At 36.8% G+C, this 21,567-nt stretch overlaps 1 protein-coding gene across 1 annotated transcript; it reads right to left on the bottom strand.

Moving 5' to 3' along the window:
- Positions 1 to 2,273: 2,273 nt before the first annotated feature.
- On the bottom strand, positions 2,274 to 20,856 carry LOC149787759 (uncharacterized). The gene is made up of 9 exons (XM_089973949.1): positions 20,700 to 20,856; positions 17,891 to 18,670; positions 12,577 to 13,046; positions 10,907 to 11,767; positions 10,277 to 10,511; positions 9,461 to 9,740; positions 6,205 to 6,363; positions 4,742 to 4,817; positions 2,274 to 4,261 (listed from the first exon to the last, which is right to left on the bottom strand). Exons 1-9 carry the CDS (start codon positions 20,743 to 20,745, stop codon positions 3,917 to 3,919), a joined length of 3,252 nt encoding a protein of 1,083 aa, XP_089830075.1. The 5' UTR covers positions 20,746 to 20,856; the 3' UTR covers positions 2,274 to 3,916.
- Positions 20,857 to 21,567: the final 711 nt, after the last annotated feature.

The raw sequence follows: 21,567 nt of genomic DNA, 5'->3' as shown, positions 1-21,567 counted from the left end.
GTGGTGCACTAGAGGGGTCGGTATCCATGTGATGGAATTCCTCAGCTCATTTCCTTAAGTTGGTCACGTGGCTTGTACTGGGGAATATCGATTTTGGGATCTAAAGGCCAAGGTCACTAATACTGAAAGAAGAAAACCTGTTTCTGCACACAGGGGCTCGTATCGTTGCTTAAAATCTACCTGTCATACATGTACTATATAATAAATACAAGGGAGGACACTTCTTTCCTTTCTTGCGCGACCTATTTAATAATAAATGCTGATTTTTTCAAGCTACGTTTCACGTAGCGTAATAAATTTGGTACCGATGTTTAGCTCAGGCATTCGACTTCGTATGCTTATCCACAGTTTGGCTTGTTATCATACCTTTAAGGAATGTCAGACCATTTTCCAACGCTACTGCTTGATATGGCCAGGATCGCGCCCGCTTAATATGCAAGAACTACGTGCTTAATGGAATTCTGCTTTCTCATTGGCCAACTGAAAATAAGTTATAAATCAATGCAGGACGTCATTTTCTTTTAACCAGTGAGAGGACAGTAATGTGACTGAGTGAAGATCAAAAATGGTTTCCACAAATTAGCTTGAGTTTTCCGCCATCTACAGTTGCCAAAATTTGTGGATGGTTGCAGGTGAGGTAAGGAAAATCTCTATCGATTGCGGGCTCAGAGTCAAAGGTCAAGGTCACTTACTGAAAGACTAGAAAAATTCTTTTGCACAGTAATATTACTACATACCTCAGGCAAACTTTGTGGATGGTTTACAGTTAGGGTAAGAAGAAGCCTTTCGATTTCGTGTTTAAAATGGCTGATGTCAATGTCAAATGAAAGAAGAAAAATGGGTTCTGTGCAACACATTGTAATCTACAATGAAGACTATTCAACAGGGGGCGGTTGTATTGCGTGCCTTTCATGGTACTCTGTCTCATACAACTTTTCATGTTCTGAGACCTATTAGTATAAAAATATCAAGCTCTAAGGAATCACTTTTTCATGGGACAAATGCCATTTTGCGATATTTACATTTGATTGATTCAGTAAAAGAAATAGTATATGACCGAGAATGGTACTCGCTACTTTGCATTCGACAGACGATGGTACGAAGAAGACAGTATTACGCTGGACAGTTGATTTTAACGACACTTTCAGCAAGTCATTAGCTATAAATGCCTAGGAAATAGGAGCAAAGTGTCTTTACCAAGGACACATTGAGGCAGCGGACCTGGTCTGACCCAGAATGATATCTAATCCACGACCCATGGATTACGAGTCCGACATCGATATAAGAATTATGCAAGTCTTCAGGAGAACTTGCATAACATCTTTAAAACTAAAATATGCGTTCCATAGATATGATATTTAGAAATTAATCGTTGATTCAATCGGCTGTCCGGAAGGCAGGTCACTCGATAATATTATGCTGATGTCGCGCATAACCGGGTTAATGTATTGATACAAATAATTTGCATTCCGAGTGTTGATCGATGTCTGTTCAGAAATGCAGCATCCAGGGTAGTAACATAACTAGTCAAGCCGACGGTAGATCATCTCAGTGCTATGCATTGATGTTGTTTATTGTCGAACTTACCCGAGAGTTTGTTGATGACAACTTAGAAAACAGATTTGATCAAACTATGTTAGAAATGTCTCACCGAAATGTTAACAATCTTTTTAACTTTAACGCGAGAACACCTCGAATTCTTCCAATGTTCTCTTGCTGTCCGGATATGCATACCCCAGTTTGGAAATAAAGTATCCAGAGTGTACAACTTTGTCCATATACGTTTTTACAAACTTAAAAAAATTAAATAATAATAATGATAATAATAATAATAATAATAATAATAATAATAATAATAAGTTATTGGCTCTAATTCTCTTTCTGGAATTTGATACAAAAGTAACAATTATAAAGTTTATGAATAAGGACTGCCTCCCAACTTTTCGCAATAAAAATTGTATCGTAATAGAACGTGAACTCACGTTCCTGATAAGATGGAAAAGTGTGCATTTTGACAATATTGGAGAATTAAGTGTCCTGCCTTGCTACACCTACTTAAATATTACTCACGATATGATGCTACTGTTTACGTATAGGGAATGGTTTCTTTGAAGAAAACAAAAGGGGTTGATTACTGTAAATATAGACACACTAAGAATGTATATTCCTTTGCTTATACAATTCGCAGTTTAAAGAACATTGAAAATTTCACGCGTGCAAGATGCCGAAAAGAATATATGTATTTCAATTTATAAACAAAGAAAACAATATAATAAAACTATTCACCAACGCCTTTATTTGAACAATCAGAAACTTCAAAGCGCAAAACCATGTATGAAATTAAAGCAAATATAAGGAAATACTGAATCACTCGAATGGTTGGTATTGATAGATATTAAACTGAAGTAGCTAAAAGTAAGTTAAAGCCAATTTGACAAAATGAAAGTCATCTTTCTGAAACACACAACTAAACGGACTGCTAGCTTAACTTCTTTGACATAATAAGGTTACCCCATCAAAGTCAAATGAAAATTAATTATCGATTGTAAATATTAAACGAGAAAGGACCGTGATAATTTACACCTTTCGCACCAAAATACGGCTAAAGTCGAGTGAAAGGTAGGTTCAAACAAGTTTCAAACAGCTTTCCGACACTTGCAATTTTATCTATTGTTAGAAGTACATAAATGACATCTATTACATCTAAACTTGTGCTTTCATTGACCAAAGGTACTGAACTCCCAATATGTTGATAATAAAACGTATTCCCTTTATAATAAAATCAAAATATGATTGATATAGAAAAAAAACGAACAAAGAATAAATATTATGGAGACCAAAATTATAGCATCTATTTTTCCGCCGATAAGAAATTAATTTTAATGAGTTGCTTCAGGAATACATAATCAATACATTTGCCGCCTGTAGCCACATGACATCACACCAATAGAAAGAAATAAAAACCACAAGCCCAAATAACAAATATTTTGGTAAAATTTATAATTGTATCAGTGCATGTTCATTCTAATTTAGAAGTTTTAAAACAATCTTATAGTTATTAAAACATATTTCTGTTTAAATAGTACTTTTCCACATTCATGTTATACAAATGTTTTTTCTCTTCTTTTTGGAGGATAAAATATTGCTTTTCCGCTATGTTTGGGCCTATGCAAAGTTGCAAAGTACTGACAACACCACCATCATCATCATCATCAATAATAATAATAATAATAATAATACAGAATTTGTGAGAAAGAGCTAAATTTAGAAAATATAATTAATTAAATTTCGTAAAGATGAAAAATTAAAATCATCTGCGTAAAATGTAATAAAACTTGATATGATATATTACAACCGTGCCAAGTATATCAAAAAGCAGTGAAAGTGAAATTATGTTACATTCAACGTAAATAACACATCAACAATATCAATATTAATAATCAAGAGAATCTGAAACAGAAATGCAAAATTTTAGAGAATATCTCGAAATAAAGTTTGTAAAAGATGGTAATGAACATTTTCAAAGTAGGATATAACTTCGAAACCAAATGCTGACCCAGACGAGCAAGCGTTGGGTTTACACAGTAGTCCAGCAATCGGAACTTCCTCGGCCTTTCCATCTTGCCAGCTGGTCGTCAGTCAAAAACTTGCCAATTTGGAAAGTATCACTACCATTAGTTCAGAGTCTTTTTCATAAAGTCGGCTGTTCGACTCGCATAGGAAATAGACAAGGATGTTCCGAATGTAATAATGCGAGACTCGCACACAAACCATACAAATAATATAAAACTTAAGCATGAAAGAATGAATAGTTTTCACACAATGGAGAAAGGGAATTTGCGCTCTATTTCTAGTTTGTCCGAAAAGCACCATGGATATGGTGGCACCGTAGATCACTTGAACATTTCCTGGCTTTTCACCCTGCAGTTCTTCCAGCCATCGCTGTTGGGGATTGTTGTTGCCTTCGCAGAGCATCCATCTGACTATTTCCCGTGAAGCCTCCTCCTCCTCCTCCTCCTCCTCCCATGGTTGCCTGGCCACCTGTTCCCGTCTGGAAGCCGGGTGCAAACATTTGACCTTGGCCACCTTGTTGCATTGCTGACCCTTGTCCAGGTAGAAGTTGTGGAACATTTCCTGACGCCATGGGTGGTATCTGTCCGGTACGCCCAGGTTGCATCTGCCCCCCCGCAGCACCGGGCATCTGGCCCATTTGGGACATCTGTCGTTCCCTAATAAGTTGTTCTTGCATTATCATGTCTCGCTGCAAGAATAGACAGTATCTGAAAGTTAACTTTCAGCACAAAATAGAAACACTAAAATGAGCTTAGCCAAAACCAATATGCCATGCTAGTTGGATTCAAAGCGATGATTCTTGAAATTTTGCCAGCTTTATTTGATTATTTTCTGTCACTTTTGACAGCTAAATTGTTAGAATTCATGGACGCAAACAGCACACCCCCCCCCCCCCGGTAAAAAAACCCAACCCCAAAACAAACAAACAACTGAGTTTGTCATATTAAAATTGCATAATGAAGTTTAGCTACTGAGAGTGCAGGACCGGAAGTAATGTTCTTGGATGAAGGAGTTATAATTATAAAACGTTCTGTTAAAATAATCTAAGTCTACAATAGACTGACACATCTCTTACGTAGTCCACACCATATCACAATTTCACAGTGCAATTTTATCACACGAGAGAGAGAGAGAGAGAGAGAGAGAGAGAGAGAGAGAGAGAAATTACAGTTGGGTAAACTGTGAATGGGCTCAGTGTCATCAAGACTTCTCTGCTGTAACGTGTTGCATTGATATGGCTAGCCCTGGAAGAATAAAAAAAGGTTAAGCATTCAAATACTCCTTTCTTGAGCAAAACATAAACCCTTTAACTTCTAAAAAGAATCTGTGTGAGGTTGAAACTCTGCCATGGGATTCATAACCATGATTTTCAGTTATTATTTTATTGTTATAATCACAGCCTCCTTATTGTAAAAACAATCAAAACCATTGCTGACTCTCAACTCCTAACGGTATTACTAATTTAAAATTAATATATTTATACATCAAACGACCTTGAATTGTAATGAATTGATCTGATAGACTTATAATGATTGGATATCGTTGTGCTTAAACCAAGTGAAAACCAAAACTTCATTTATCTTGAAGTTTTATGTTTTAACCCTCAATGCCAGAAACCATGTTCTTAGATTTGTCAGTCCCCAGAACTGATTACAAGCTGCTACGCTTCTAGTGTACTATACCAGTGACCTCTGATGATGACAAAGACGATATTTGTTGAGTTATTATCTAGAAACCAAGAACACAATTTCATAGCCAGTGAGTTTGACCTTTGACCAATCGATCGTAGATGAATCTGTCTTTTCTCAAGTGTAATGCGACAATGAAGTTTTTAAAAACACGTGCTATGAACTTCACAAACGTGGACTTATCAAGTGGAACCCCAAAAGGAATGTTAGCTGGATTGACATTGACCTTTGACCTGTGCCCGAAAATCAATATGGAGGTGCCTCTGCAAAGTGCAGACTACCTACGAGGTTTCATGAAAATCGAACCCTGTGAACTTTCTTTATTAATCAGACACACAAGACAAAACAATATGTGCTCCATTGACTTTGACCTTGCACTACTGGGCCTCCGAAACAGTAAGGTGTTTTTCTGTCCATGTCTATTATGTCCATAAAGTCTGACGGAAAATCACGACAAGGAAACGTTACCTATCATGCGGAAAGGAAAATTACACTTTCAGTTCCAGTGACATCGACTTAGAGCCTAGCAGCTCCAAAAACAATAGGTTTCTGAATTTACCAATAGATAATAAACTTGCGAAGTTTGAGAAAGAAAAAATAACCATAACAAATTAACGTTCTTTAAAGAAACCACCTTGGCTAGGGACGGACAGACAAATATCGCTAACGATATATCCTCCGTACCTTCCGTATGATGTGTGTGGGGTGGGTGGGGTTGTGATAACAACAGATGATATGATATGGTTAGTTATTATCATCGCCAAACGTTCTTTCCAATGTTCAAGAAAGTACCTGAAAAGTAAGGATTATTATTTTGACAAAAGGGAATTGACTGAAATGGGGTATGTGGTATAATGTGGTCTCTATTTTTCCATGGAAATTATTAATTTTCTTTTTATAAATTATGTTAGATCGTATGATGTTTGTTGACTTCAAAACTTACTTAGTTCTGAATGCGAATGATTGGCCCTCAAGTCCCCTTGCATTGATATTAGCAAGAGGGCGGAAACCGTTGGTATCGCCAACTTCAATTGGCAGCCCTGGAATTTCTGTTCTACCAACCATGTCCCAAGTTCGGTTTAAGTAGGTTCCATTTAGTACGCTGAAAATGGAAGTCTGGATTAAAATATGTAAAGTTCTTAATAATAATAATAATAATAATAATAATAATAATGGAGTTCATGCAAATAAACAATAAAAAAACCCAACAAAAACAATGGAGGAAAAGTTGTTGAATTATGTTGAGATAGTGAGCGCACATAAAATAGCCCCATATTTTTATGGATTGCCATCAAGAGTGGTAAGTATTACGGGCATCAGCGCATTTCAATAAATCACATAGCTCCTGCAACTTCTTTTCAGAGTTATTGACCTTTCTGGTGGTATAGCTGAATGCTGTGTGTGCCACAATCTCGCTAGCACAGATATCTCCTGAGTTTTTTTTTGCAGTTAAAAAAAAAACAATTTGCTGTGAAACTTTGTGCACAGTATGGTCATCATCTAAAGAGGCACATATTGATAAATCTTAGAGCGTCCTTCTCTTGGGTCGGTTCTTCTTCCCGGTTTAGTTCCGGGTTCTTCCTCTACCATATATGCTTGCCACCATTTGTAGCCTATCATGTGCTGAAAATGGCGTAAAGCCGCAAACGACCATCACTTTTGTGTGTCCATAATTTTGGTAAGAATTGTTGCCCATTGTGATGTACATCTGGCTGCAATGAATGACAGTGACTACTTTCGCATCCTCTAGTGGACTGCTGTGAAATTTAGTACATATTAAGGTCACCGTCAGTAGATATGGATGTTAACAATTCATTATAGTCACACAATGTTCAGAAGGATTGTGCGCGTTAGTCTACTATAGGTTCATCTCCATCATTGGGGTAGGGTAGAGGGACGTGGGTATATTTTTTTGAGCCATTTGCTCGCCATTTCTCTTGGTTATTATGTTTCTTTCTTGCTCTGGCAGTTTAAACTTCTAACAATACATGATATCTGTTGTTTATCTATAGAAAGTGCGTGCATGCAATGGCTATTACGGCAGGCCATCGGGCACTATCATTGAAACGTTTCGAGTTCTCGAGGCTCGATTATTCAAATTTATTAAAATACCAATCAGACGACATTTTTTAATTACCCGGTCTCTGTAACACACGTAAACTGAGCTCTGCGTATTTCGTGCATCCGATTTCTCCTTTACGCAAACTTAAAACTAATCACTGATTTATTTTGAGATCGCGTAATCGAAAGAACAGCAACTTGCGTGCGCTCTCGTATTCGTAACGATTTTTTGGAATGCCTGAACCATTTCAAGGAACACTTATATAAAAATTAAAAACAAGTCTTCGATAGAGTTCTTTGTATGAATGTATGTATACGTTGATGTGCTTCGTCTGTTTATAGTTCTGCTACCTGCGGACGAGATCACAAGTGAAACTGTTCAGAGGCTTCGCCTACAGTATTTGCAGACAGAAAATAAATGCAGCTATATCGCAGTCTTTTTTAATTATGAGAAAGCAACATACTAAAAGTGACATGTTGTTTCTTTGTGGAAGAGTTTAATCACTATGCCGACTTGATCCTGACAGAATAATCTTGGGTCTTGATCGAGAGACTTTTCTCTCATTCTTCTGAGTGAGCTAGTCACAATGCGAGATTCACCTTGGTGAAATTTTCAGATGACCATGTTGCGTTATACGCGTGTAAATTGCATTTCGAGATATGATTAAAATGTATATTTTTCATGTAAAGCACTGTCGAGTACTTCTTTAATTTGTCTTTAAAATTATCGCATTTTGTTAAACAATTTGTTGTAACAAAAGTTTACAGAGGTACTCCATTGTGCTCTAGGACAAATTACTCCATGAACGAGAACCCCTTCTTTTAAAAATACAGAACTGTAAAAACTATATTTTTTAAAATTCAATCAGCAGCTTAAAAATTATGTCATGACTTTTACTTTCTGGGAATCTTAAATAATTTTATGACTGAATTTGGAAAATGTATGAAAATGTGTTGGTTTCTTAAAATTTCCATTTGGTGATTGAAAACCAGCCATTTTAGTTACAAGAGAACATAAAAAGCGTCCCTGTCCTTTCGTACTTGAAACAATCTCATTACGTTCATATTAAAATGATTGCACGTTTGAAGTTTAGCGAGTAAAAATCATTTTTATTTTACGAAAATCAGGAGTAAGTTTTCTAGTAGATGTACTACTGTGGTCTCAAGTATGCAATGTAAAAAGACCATTTGACTGAAACAAAATTTTCCTTTTGGCTCCTTTGAAGTTTGTTTACATGTGCCTCAAAAATGTATTTGCATGGCTGTTATTTCGAGAAGAGGTCTGGTAAAAGGGGTGGGGATGCATCGTAGGTATTATGCAATTAGAAATACTTTGCTAATTGGCTCTCTTAATATGGTATGTACGAGGTTGAAAAACACGGAGTCAAGTCTCGGCTTGAGTGTGCCAAATGTTTTTACCTAACTGCCCTCTTGGATTACGCGTCAGTTTGACTACTCTACGCGTAATAGAGGTTTTAATTTAGCGTAACTGAGAACTCGAGTGTGCGTAATGGCAGTCTACTTAATAACGCATTCAAACCAAGATCACTTGGTTAAATATTATCTTTTGATTGGCTATATCGAGTTAGTGTAGTCATGTATCAATTATCACGTTATAGACCCGTCAATTTTACCACAGATGATGGCTGTATAACGGGAACTGATATTTAGATCGCCCTAGTGTCCAACACTTATACATACACGTTATGTACTACACTGATGATATATTTATTATAAACCTTAGGAAATCGTTTATTTGCTGTTGTAGTTTGTTCGTTTACTTTGATTCCATCGAATTGGAGTAGATGCTTCATACAACCGTTATTTGGTGATGTCATCCTAGACAGTGAGGAATCTACAGTGTGTCCGAATGCACTTAAGTGTTATTCGTTAATGATCTTTATTGCTCAAGTATTGGATAGAAGACGTATTTTGTTTTTGACATATAATAACAAAAAGAGTCGTAAGTATGTGCTCATTTCAAATGATATTTATACAATAAGCTGAATGACTTTAATCACTTGCTCATAGAGATTCACGCTAGATACAAATGATTAAACTCGATATATAAATTCATTTGAAACAACCAATCTTACAAGTCCAACTAAGCTTAGTATAATGAAGACTTGTCCACTTACGCTATACCGGGCAAAGGTATTCGGTATGGAATTCCAGCATCGTCCAGACGCTCCAGCTCCTTGTATCCAAGTGTATTCAAGAAATTGGTCCATTCGACAAAGAACAGGTAGTTTCTTTGAGCATACATCTCTGGTGTAAATGGTTGGTGGACGGTTATGGTGTTTTCGAATGCTCCCCTCTTCCAGCTTCGTTCGGCGAAAGCCAACAACCGCGGGAAAATGCTTTCGAACAGTTCGTTGAAGCTTCGAAGGTTAGTTGTTCCAACAGTTGCTTGCAGACCTATCATCAAAAGTGACCGATTTCATTATGAAGGATTAAAACGTGTGGAAAATAGCGTGGATTAATAGAAACTTACACGTGCCCTGTAAATTCCTTTTCTTAATAAAAAAGTCATGCATACATACATACATACATACATACATACATACATACATACATACATACATACATGCATACAGACAGACAGACAGACAGACAAGCATGCATATATCAGGGTAAACACACAAATAGACAGGTAGCTAGAAAATAATTAGAAGATAACAAACACACAGACATGAACATAAGAACGAACAAGTGGAGAGACAGAGAAAAAGCGAACATGCGGACATGCGGACACAAAGATGTTAAAATTATGATATATCTACAATGTCGTTCAGGCAGAGAAATGAACATATTGCCAGATATCATGGTTCACAGACGATCATTAACTACACAAATATGAAACATACAGAACAACAATCAAAACACAGGACTAAACACGTAGACAAACGAACAAACGGCCATACATACATGAAAATTCAGGCAGACAAACATACCAACAATATTCGCCGGAGCCGTTAAAGCTGGGCAATCCCACAACCTGCAGACTAACTGTGGGTCAACAAAAGCTCCAAAGTAAGACAGGTCCATATTTTGGTATATATTAAGAGGCTCCGTTTTGAATACTCTGAACAGGTCAGCAATTCTAGCATAGTCGTGATCACCTTCTTCCTCCCATGCCATTTCATATGGAATATCGAAGCGGAAGGTGTTGTAGGAGTTCAGAATTACCTGAAATATAAAGTAAATACATCTATAAAAAGGAAGGCGGGGTAAAGAAAATCTTATTAGCATGGGAGAACGAGGTTGGATAGTGGGACGGGCTGTTCTTATTGTTGGATCTCTATTCCCTTATCTTCAGTGAAATATTTTCGTTAATGTTATAAGTAGTGAAAAATCCCAAAATAGTTGCGCCCAGACAGCGGAATAACATTCCAGGATGTTAATATGATAGCATATGGTCAAATGTATACACCGTGTATGTAAATTTATTTTAAAATAAATATTATAAATTCCAAATTTTTCTTGTTTGATTCTGTCATAAAATCAAGCTAATCCAAGATATCAGAAACGTAAACTAGTATAAGTTAGAAAAAAAATCGCTAAAGAATGTCCTCCTATCTCACCTTATAGCCGGCATTCGCTATGTCGTAAGCTCTGCCGAATGCTGGTTTTCCAAGTCTCGGGCCAGGAGCACTTTGTGTCAGATTAACAACTGTTCGACCGGCTAGGTACTGCTTCTGCTCCTCTGTCATGCCCCACTTCTCGAGTTCTCCCAAAAGTGTGTTCCACACCGTAACGAAAATCTCGTTTAGGATCGGCAGTTGTTCAGCCGTGAAAGGTAGTGCACTTCTTGGTTGAAGAACACCCTCCTCTGCAACCATCATGCTCACACCAAGCGGCTTCATGGCTGTGTTGTATAGCTGCGTCAAATATTGGGCCCTTAGTCGATCCATCTGGGCCGGAGTTTGGGCAGAGCAGACTTGATGCTTTTTCCAAAAGACCTCCAAGTCCGGTTCGCCACCTACGTGTAAGAATCTCAACGGATGATTGGACTGGTCGTGGAGAGCCTTCATCTTCGCGATGACTTCAGTAACAAAACTGGATGTCTTATCAATGCACGGATTCATGACTCCATCATTGTAGTATTTAACTTTGTAATCACTCGGGGAAAGATAGAACGGATTCTGGTCTGGTTGAGCGGTCTCTTGAGCGTCGTGGAGCAAGAACTGGGTAGCCTTCTGCATATCTGTTTCTTTGTACTTATTGAATCTCGCCTTCATGGACAAAACAGCGGATCTCATGCGGCCAAGGAAGTTAAATCTTGGTACAACCGTGACAAATTTTTTCCGAGCGTAAGCAAGGATATCTTTGTAATCATTAACGGTATAGTATCCAGAACCAGAGTCGTCAGCATCGGGGCCGGAACCCAGACCTGGAGAAAGACATTTGGTTTCTTCAGGATCATGACACCTCTTGGAACCGACCTGTGAAAAATAATAAACAATATAAGTTCGACAGCAGCATACACGAATGACAGTGGACACGGTATTGAAATACGACAAAGACTAAAATTCGAGCGGGTACCTGCACTCGCAAAGGCATCAGGCGACTTGAAATTTTGATGTTAGTGCATTCTTTACAAGTACAGTGGAAAGGTTGTTTCACGTTTGATAAGTGTATTAAAAAATTGCGATATTTTCTTTAAAAAATCATTAATCTAGATCTTATTTGAAAATTTGCAATTCTCCTTTTTTGCGTTTACTAGCAGAACAGAAAGTCAAAAACAGCAAAGGATGATTCGTTTTGTTTTGTTCTTAAACTGCTACACTATGAAAGAAGCACCTTTTGTATCGCATCAAGCGAAAGACCATAGCGATGCAAAATATTGCTTTGTACTGAAGTTTTCCAACCATTGGTATGTTCAGTTATTTTATTTCATAAACAATTCAAACTCTGTCAACATAAAATGTATGCAATATGTTTTCTTCTGTTTCTTCTGATATTATCAGCTTATATATACAAATGAAACATAGGCACCAACCACACATTTTTTCCTCCTTTAAAGTGATTCACATTAAAGTTTCTTACATTGTATACCCTCTAATTTGTCATACACTGCTAATCCATAAAAATCAGTTTATCTTTTTTGTCCTCTAAATTTTGCCTAAGGGACTTTTCTGTGTTTAAAATTAAGCAATTTTAAGTGAAAAATAAAATAAATTTTTTAAAGTACAACTTAGGTTCACTTAAAAAAAATGAATACAATATATATTACAGATAATACATTATTTACCGCAGTAAGTTCTTCCAATCCTGGAATTTCAACCCTCCATCCCCAGTCCGACCCGAGCCAAAGAACTAAATAGTTAAGTTTGTACATTGCCATGCCATCGATGAGTTTCTTTATCGTAGTAACGCCGTGGAAATTTTCTGTGACGTCAAGCTCGATTGCTCGGTATGCAGTACGAGGCTGGTCGTCCATGCGTGCTATCAGTGGAAGTCTGTCGTAGATTCCCAAGATTCCCATCATCGACTGCGCACCGTAGAAGATACCAACTTCACTATTAGCTTGTAGGAAAACTTTGCCCCTTACATTTGGATTTATTCTCTGGACGGCTACGTTATAAGCTTCAGGGTTAGCTGACAATGTTGGTCCGATGAAGGGCACTGCATTGTTTATCTGAATTTCGATGATGCCGTCATCAGGGTCTGTGTTGGTCCAAAGACGGACACCACTGATTTCTTTGTGACTGTTAATCAAATCTGTAATGAAAGCAGTGAAAATAATATGTGATGTAGTTTTGTCTTTCGTGAGCTCACTACTTCAGACCTTTCTGTGGGACTGGGGAAAAACAATGTGCCCACAAGATCGTTGAGTCCAGTATTGAAGAAAGATATCACCCAACTTTGAAACTGACACGTTTGTCTTTTTCACGTCTTTTAGGCGAATTACACGAAGCAGAAAAGAAATTACCAAATTATTAGTATATACTCTTTTTCTGTGCCTGATCCAAACACCACAATGCCATTCCTTTCTAAGTTATTATAGTATGACGCATTTATTTGTGTCCTAGGTACCTTTATATTTGATTCATTGCAATGAAATGCATGCCAATATAAGTATATTGCTCAAAAGATAACCAAGTGGGTGGGACAGCAATCGGTGCAAAAAAGGTGCGGTCACCAGTCTCTCAGGCACAGTTTGCCTGGCCTGTGTCGATAAGACAACGAGAGTGACATTTTAGGTTATTTGTGGAAGTTTCCCCAAAATAAAACGTCTAAGTGTAGTTGGGCGGGCTAAATCATCATTGGAAAACAAGCGATTTTATAACAGGGGCCTTTCCGGTTACAAATGGGATACAGACGACACAGTGGGTGTCCAATTAAAGCAGATATATCTCCCTTCTTCTCGTAGTTCCAGATCTATCACTTTGTAATTAGACATGGTAATATGTTGCTATTGCTTAAACGATTTAGATCTACTGTGTGTGTGTGTGTGTGTGTGTGTTATTTTTAACGTAGTTTTAATAATTTTTCAGTCATATCTCTACGATGTCTGCAGTGTGGCAGTTTATAGTGATGTCTAGCACTGGGGCATCATGCCGCAGACATGTAGCATGATGTCTCACCCAGTCACATTATCCTGACACCAGGCCGACCAATGCTAACACTAACTTCTTAATGTTGAGCGCCTAGAGAGGCAGCTGTTAGTGCCATTTTTATAAGTCTTTGGTATGACTCGGCCGTGGTACGAACCCGCGACCTCCTGCATCCAAGGAGGACGCTGTCACCACTAGGCCACCGGGGAGGTCCTGTTTCTAGTGATGTCGCATCTAACAGAATAGGCATGAAAAGTAGCATATGTGTGTATATAACACAGACACATAATGAGCTTTCATGCATATTTAATCAGATATGAACTTTCTTCACGATAAAAGCAGCTTTAAATATTCAAACTAAATACGTATTTAAAAAAGCACGTGGTCATTACTCACGCGAAAACGATATTTGTTGTCTGGTGTTTGTACGGTAGAGCAACACATAGGAAGCTATTTAATGCAGAGACACTTGGAATAAAGTACTTTGCCCAAATATTGCAGTAACTGACTCGGGCTGATTCGATGGTAGGATTCGATCCCGCATCCTTTCTGTCACCGGTCCGCCACTGGGCGACCGCGCCTGTTGTTCTTGACAACAAGTAAGCACTTACATTTCGCAACTTCAGTGTTATATTCATCGCTGATCTTCTTGCGTATATATTCAAAATATTTCATTGATTACTCTTTCCTAATTCTTAATCTTCTTTTCCGTTGCATTCTTTTTTCTCAGACAGTGAAATTTTTCTGCGCCAACGAAGAATGGCGCATTCGAATAGAGGTATGAGTAAGCGAATACTTTTTAACACCGCAGTAAGTTTTGGCAGACTTTTATTCCCCCCCCCCCCCTTCCAACTTTTATATCTTCTTATCACATGAAGTGTTCATAACTTGTCATTAGAATCCAGATGATACAATTGAAACTTTCCTTTACGTGGTTTCCCGATTTTCATCTAATGCCCCTAATAGACTTATAAGAATCTACTTTAGACATCGACATTACGAGAAAACTTAGGTTTTTGATTGGGTGAAGGAATGACAAAAATTTGTATTAGTTATGGATGAATAATGGACGCATACGGTTTGCGATGTGCAAACGATTGCCGAAACACTCGAGAAAGATTCAATGTGAGATTAAGATCACCTCCCCCCGATCTGGAAACGTTTGAACATACAAAACTGAATATGATCACTTTAATTAAATTAAGAAGGTCCCATTGAGGCAGGCCCGGCCCTAGGATGTGCGGGGCCCAAGGCAGCAAGCGATGAGCGCGGGGCCCCAAGCAAAACAATCGCACTGTCTGAAAGCGCGGGGCCCAAGGCGGTTGCCTCGTTCAACTTACCTTAGGGCCGGGCTTGCATTGAGGGATATTTATAATAAGATATGTATCGCCTTCTCACCTTTGAGATACAGGTAAAAAGATATTTCGACGGTAGATTTATTGCTATGTTCAGAATATTATATATATCATTTTTATACGTCGTGGACACCTATTTTGGCCTTGGCCGATGACGCCAAAGAAAGCGGTATAGGTAATGACTAAATTAATACATTATCTAGTTCACGGTCTGGTGAGATTTGTCATTGGAGACATGTTGGGACCAGGTTTGATTGATGGATGCACGTTGTATATCCATGGAGAGTGACTGAGTTCCCCATATTGAAGAGTCCAATGTACGGTTGGCGCAATGCGCAATTTGACTGCTAAAATAAACATAAACCCCGATCCAAAATCAGAACTTTTGGTACGTTGAGATGAATTTTTGTTCAACATTTTCACGGATACAGGTTAACAGTATGTAAATCTGTCAACTTTAGAACTTTGCATTATGCGTCATTGATTCACAGTGATTTAATAATTCACCACACGTGCAATGTACTTTCCATTTATTTAAAACAAACCATATTGCCTTAAGACACATCAGGTATAATTGGTCATATACTAAAACTTATTTATGCAGTCAGAACTCGAAGAGCAAGGCAAGCTAGAATATTTTTGTCTTGATTTATTCATATATTATGCTTGTGTCTAACGAAAAGATTTAAATATATATATGATAGACCTTTTTGCTTCATCAGTTTCAACAACTGGGAGAACACGGTGATATTTGACAGAATTCTTTTTTTTTTTTTTTATAGACTGAATGATTGAACCCTTTGTGTCCCCAGTGGAAATAACTCATATTTTCTCTTCGTGAGGAAAATTTATTGCTGTGATGTATTCAGTATATGTGCTTTTTCAGCCATCTGTTATTTTCACATGATAAGTTATCGCGGATTCATATATATTCAAAAATCCTCACAGAATGCAAATATCCTACGCAAGGATTTTGTAAAAGAAGAAACACGATCTAAATAATTTTACTTTCTGAGAAAAGACTTCTTCCCCAGAGCTATCGACATGGGTTTTGGCAGTTGAAAAAGTGATAACAACTCGAACATCGGCCCCAGATGGCCGAGTGGTCTAAAGCGTTCGCATTTGCCGGTCACTGCCATCTCACCTCTGTCCGCGCTGGTTCGTGTCTCAGGCTCGATCAGTGTGGGTATGTGGGTATGAGAAAGATTGCCATTAGCTGCCCGTGGGTCGGGATTTTTTCTGGGTTCTTCTTCCACCAGTTATACTGGTCGTTATGTGCAGCCTCTCATGCACTGAAAAATGGCGTTAAACCCCAAACAACAACAAAACTCGAACATCAGGGACCGACATCATCCGATCAAGATATCAACGAAATTTCTTCATTATTAAATTAAAATAATATATCTTAATAAATTTTAAACAATAATTATAGGGAGTATAATTTCATACGAGTCATGTGAATTTTGAAATATAATATATATATATATATATATATATATATATATATATATATATATATATATATATATATATATATATATATATATATATATATATATATATATATATCCAGCTTTTCTAACTTATGAATAACCACCATGTAAAATCTAAACTGTACATTTAGATGTCGATATACATTTGTTGTTGTAGGGTTTAACGCCATTTTTCAGCACACGATAGGTTATACATGGCAGTCAATATTAATGGTGGAGGAAGAACCCGGGAAAACCCCGGAAAAAACCACCGACCCACGAGAAGCTACTGGCAAGCTTTCTCACATACCCACATTGGCTGAATCCGAGACTCGAACCCACGCAGACAGGGGTGAGATGGCAGTGATCCGTAACGGAGAGCGCTTTAGACCACTCGGCCACTCGGGGCCCCTTGTCGATAAAATAAGAAAATACAAAACTGTCTAAATCACTAGCTGCATATATTCACTTTGATTAATTTTCATGAACATATTGTCAAGAGAGTGATCTCAAGTGTATACGCAACATAGACCCAGATCTGCTGTAGCATACTGCGTCGGCTGATTAGGGTCTGTCTTGTTCGCTCCATTGATTACTCCTAAGAAACTGCATATATCCAGATTTACCGGCGTATGATGTGACGGCAGATTTAGATCTGTGCAGTTTGCTGTTGAACTCGTCTTATTAGCGATCATAGATGGTAGGTATGGAGCGAGGATGCATAGAAAAATTGGAACTATGAGATATTACTAAATGTTGACAGTGAATTAATGATATGTATATATAATACGAATGTATAGAGGATATCTGCTTGTATGGAGTGAATAGCGAATGTATTTCACTAAGAGGGTGAAAATACTTGCAGATTGAAAATATCCGTTCGTTATTCACCCAGAACAATATTTTTTGATTCTGTTGTTTTTCAAACATATTGTTTAGCAATATGTATAACAAACTGAAGTAGCAGATTTCTCACATCTCACTCGATAATATCAGCTGTTTACAGTTTATGCCAATGGATCGAAACATCATCGTTTTGTCTCATTGCATGCTAAAACAAACTTCAAAAAGAGACAGAGACAATTCGATTACACCACACCAAATGATTCAGTACACCTCGGGGTTTTCAGTTGCAGAAATTCTGTTTGGACAAAAGCCCGAGGTGTTCCGTATACACTTACCGACTATTGTTTGAGCGAGCTGTTGATACTGAGCATCCGCCTTAACTCTCCAGTTCTGGTCAATGGTCACATCAGTTACAGGAGGTGTGCCTGTAGGAGACTGTGGAGGCGGCTGGAAGTTGATGGCCAGTGGAGAGGGGACATTAAGTGAACTTGGAACTTGCTCAATATCCAATGTATCTGCAACGGCCAAAAATCTTTGGAAGGGAGTTAGGTAGTAATTGGCCTCAAAGAGTTTTCTCAAAACTTGTGTAGTCAAATCCACTGGTCGGAGAACAAAGAAGTCAACATCTCTTGTATTTGCAATGACTTTAGGTTGTAGAGTGGAGCCGTTGTTGTTGACATACCACTTCGGAAAAACGTCGGATTTTACAACCGACCAGCGCTCGGCTACAATTGGAAAAGCGTATTGATGAGCTGGCGCGATACCGGGTTCCGGCGGTGCTGTACTGTTGGTATCTTGTCGGGGTCGGAAGCCATTTCCGTATGGCTTTATCGTGTACATACATCCCTTGATATGACGTATTTCTATTCCATCTGCTCTGAGATTGACCAAAAATTCTTCAGGTACTGTGATTTTATTTTTGTGACAAAAGCGAATTTCCCAGTCTGAAGTTGTGAGAATATTTGCAGTATGGTTATTTCTCAGAATGATCAACGCTAAGAATTGTGTGTCCGTGTAATTGTTTGTTGTGACGTTGTAATAAATTTCCAATCCAGTCGATATGGTATCAAGGTCAGCCTGTGTTGTAGCTGGCAGATTCTGACATTTTACACAGACTGAAAATAAAAAAATAAATAAATAAATAAATAATAACTAATTACTACTACTACTACTACTACTATATTTAGGGTTCGTGTCGACTGCTTTTCAGTGCTACTCACATTAGATATTGATGAAGACTTTTTTGGTTTCTTTTAAAAAGATTTTTTTGGCATGGATTGCTTAAATTGAATATAGGGGCGATGCTTTAGACATTTTCTGCTTTTCTCGTTTAGAAATATTTTCCTCAGAGTGTGATACATGTTAACATCGTCTTGACAAGAGATGCACCAATTACGCCTTGTCTGTCATGAAACAACTTTGAGCTGTATCTTTGATGACACACCATATGATGAAATATTAAAGTTGTCATAGAGTAATTTAACGGTACTACGCAGAAAGATTATTGTTCTGTCTCCCATGTGAACCTTAATTATACAATTTTTTTTCGCACAAGAAAATTAAATAAGGTGAAGACAAATGTTGATTTGGTTTTTATATCAGTCCACCTGTGTTTTAGGGATGAAGAAAAATAAAAAACCGTATATCCTACCAAACTCTTCACCAAATGACATGCACATTAGAATATGACTTTGATCTCTCTCTCTCTCTCTCTCTCTCTCTCTCTCTCTCTCTCTCCACTATACAAAAATTCTTTCCTGATTTATGTATACAAGTACTGAAGATAGCTTTTTCTTTAAGAAAACTATTTTGTACATGGTTTGCCCAAACGGAATGCTTTCTTAAACAGTTTCTAATTTTCTCATTAAGAGATATTTTCTGGCAGATTGTGATACATGCATGTTAAAATCGTCTTAGCATGAGACGTACAGCTACGTCTTGCCTGTCATGAAACAGTTTTTTGTTGTATGATAGATATCTTAATACCTAATAAAGGGATCATGGAGTAGTTTAATGGCCGACTCTCTCAAAATTTTTCATATACATGGAGCAATGCTCATGTGTGTGTGTGTGTATATATATATATATATATATATATATATATATATATATATATATATATATATATATATCACATTGCACGAAAGCATCAATTAAAATATTACAAAACGGAAGTTTTACAGTTTAGCCACTTTATCAGACTCAGACTCAGTTTCTTTGGTAAATCAATCAATATATGACATATACAGTATGATCCTGGTCACTTTGTTGTCTGATAAAGACATTAGTGAAATGATATTTGCCAAGTATTTCTGCTTCAAATAGCAATCGAATTTGGGTTTGAATATTTATCTATCTATCTATCTACACACACACACACACACACACACACACATATACATACATACATACATACATATATATATATATATATATATATATATATATATATATATATATATATATATATATATATATATATATATATATATATATATATATATATATATAACGATTGTATCATCACTAGAAACATCAAATGTAATACCGTCAGCATGTAAAAATTTCCACTGAAAATTATACTACTCCTAATGTAATTAGCACAACGCGTAATAAATAAAAATGGATTCTACAATTGACATCAGTTACTGCAACAAATGCTGTTAATCAGTTTTACAGATGCCATGACTTGTTATTCTCTTACCGGTTATTGTTATCATTACTGAGTCTCAGGATTATAATCCTACATTACATCAAACTACATTTTTTACAATGACATTAGTATTGACGACGATGCTACTAATACTTGAAACTACAATCACTACTCATTATTATTATTATTAACATTATTATTATTATTATTATTATTATTATTATTATTAACATTATTATTATTATTATTATTGTTAACATTATTATTATTATTATTATTATTATTATTATTATTATTATTAACATTATTATTATTATTATTATTATTATTATTATTATTATTATTATTATTATTATTATTATTATTAAATATATAAAATGAATAGGATTTATCCGAGCATTTGTAAAACGTTACATTCTGTGAACACTTTCAATGGCTATCACCCGGAGTGGGACAAGAATTTCAAAAAGTTGAATTTCTTAGCTACCTACCTATTACTAAAGACAGAAATAGCCCAACATATCCAGTGTACTCCATGCTGCACTATGCAGTTTGTGCCCGGCTCAGAAGAGTTGATGGCACCTTATTAAGGCACGTCGCTCGTGACAGCTCCTTGTCGGACGGCCCACTAATAAATTTGTCAAACTGATGGCGTATGTGTAGTTACAGCATTGGGTGATTTGTCTTCTGGATGTACTTGATGAATCTATTGGCGTATTGTAGATGTTTTTCAAATGACTGAGGACACGAGCCACATGATCTGGGGGCAAGCACCAAGACTAAAACGTCCAGAAAAGCGTTGCACACCTGATTATGACATCGAACAAGTTGGAGCTCCTCCAATGCTGATGAATTATTGCCGATCCTTTCTAAAACAATTAAATGATAATCACGTGGAAGTTGACACACTTTTTTGAAGTTTAATATTTTAGTGTACTTTATTTTCAATAATTGGACGAACTATGAAAGATTTAGGCGGTAAAAATAACAGAAGAGACGAACCATGTGTGTTAGGCATGAGCACGAAAATATAGTGCTGAGTAATGCTGTGCATTTGTAGTTATCATTTCAAATACATCAATAATAAAAGCATGTCAAAATGTAGAAACTTTCCAGAAAGTGATGAGTTAATATCGTCTTTTCCGTAAACAGTCATATGTATATTGATGTTGGTGTACTTTATTGCGCTAATATTATTGTGGTACTATTAATTATCTCCCCTTTTAAAATTATGTTAATGAAATTCTTGGTTATAGCAGATGTTTTCAAAAGGATAAAAATACGAAGCACGTGATCTTGAGTCTGAGTATCAAGATATAATCATGCAAGAACATAACAACCCAGATCATGTCATCAAAA

Source organism: Sinohyriopsis cumingii, chromosome 11 (genome assembly GCF_028554795.1).
Source record: "Sinohyriopsis cumingii isolate HCF-2022 chromosome 11, ASM2855479v2, whole genome shotgun sequence".
NCBI classification, from domain to species: domain Eukaryota; kingdom Metazoa; phylum Mollusca; class Bivalvia; order Unionida; family Unionidae; genus Sinohyriopsis; species Sinohyriopsis cumingii.
Note: the sequence above shows the minus strand (reverse complement) of the source record. Positions and strands in the feature narration are given on the sequence as shown.

Coding starts and splice junctions, on each gene's coding strand:
- LOC149787759 (XM_089973949.1), bottom strand. CDS start 20,745: ATGGAGTACACTGGATATGTTGGGCTATTTCTGTCTTTAGTAATAG. Junction 6,364..9,460: donor ATACCTTTGCCCGGTATAGC/GTAAGTGGACAA, acceptor TTCCATTTTCAG/CGTACTAAATGGAACCTACT. Junction 4,262..4,741: donor CATTCACAGTTTACCCAACT/GTAATTTCTCTC, acceptor CTATTCTTGCAG/CGAGACATGATAATGCAAGA.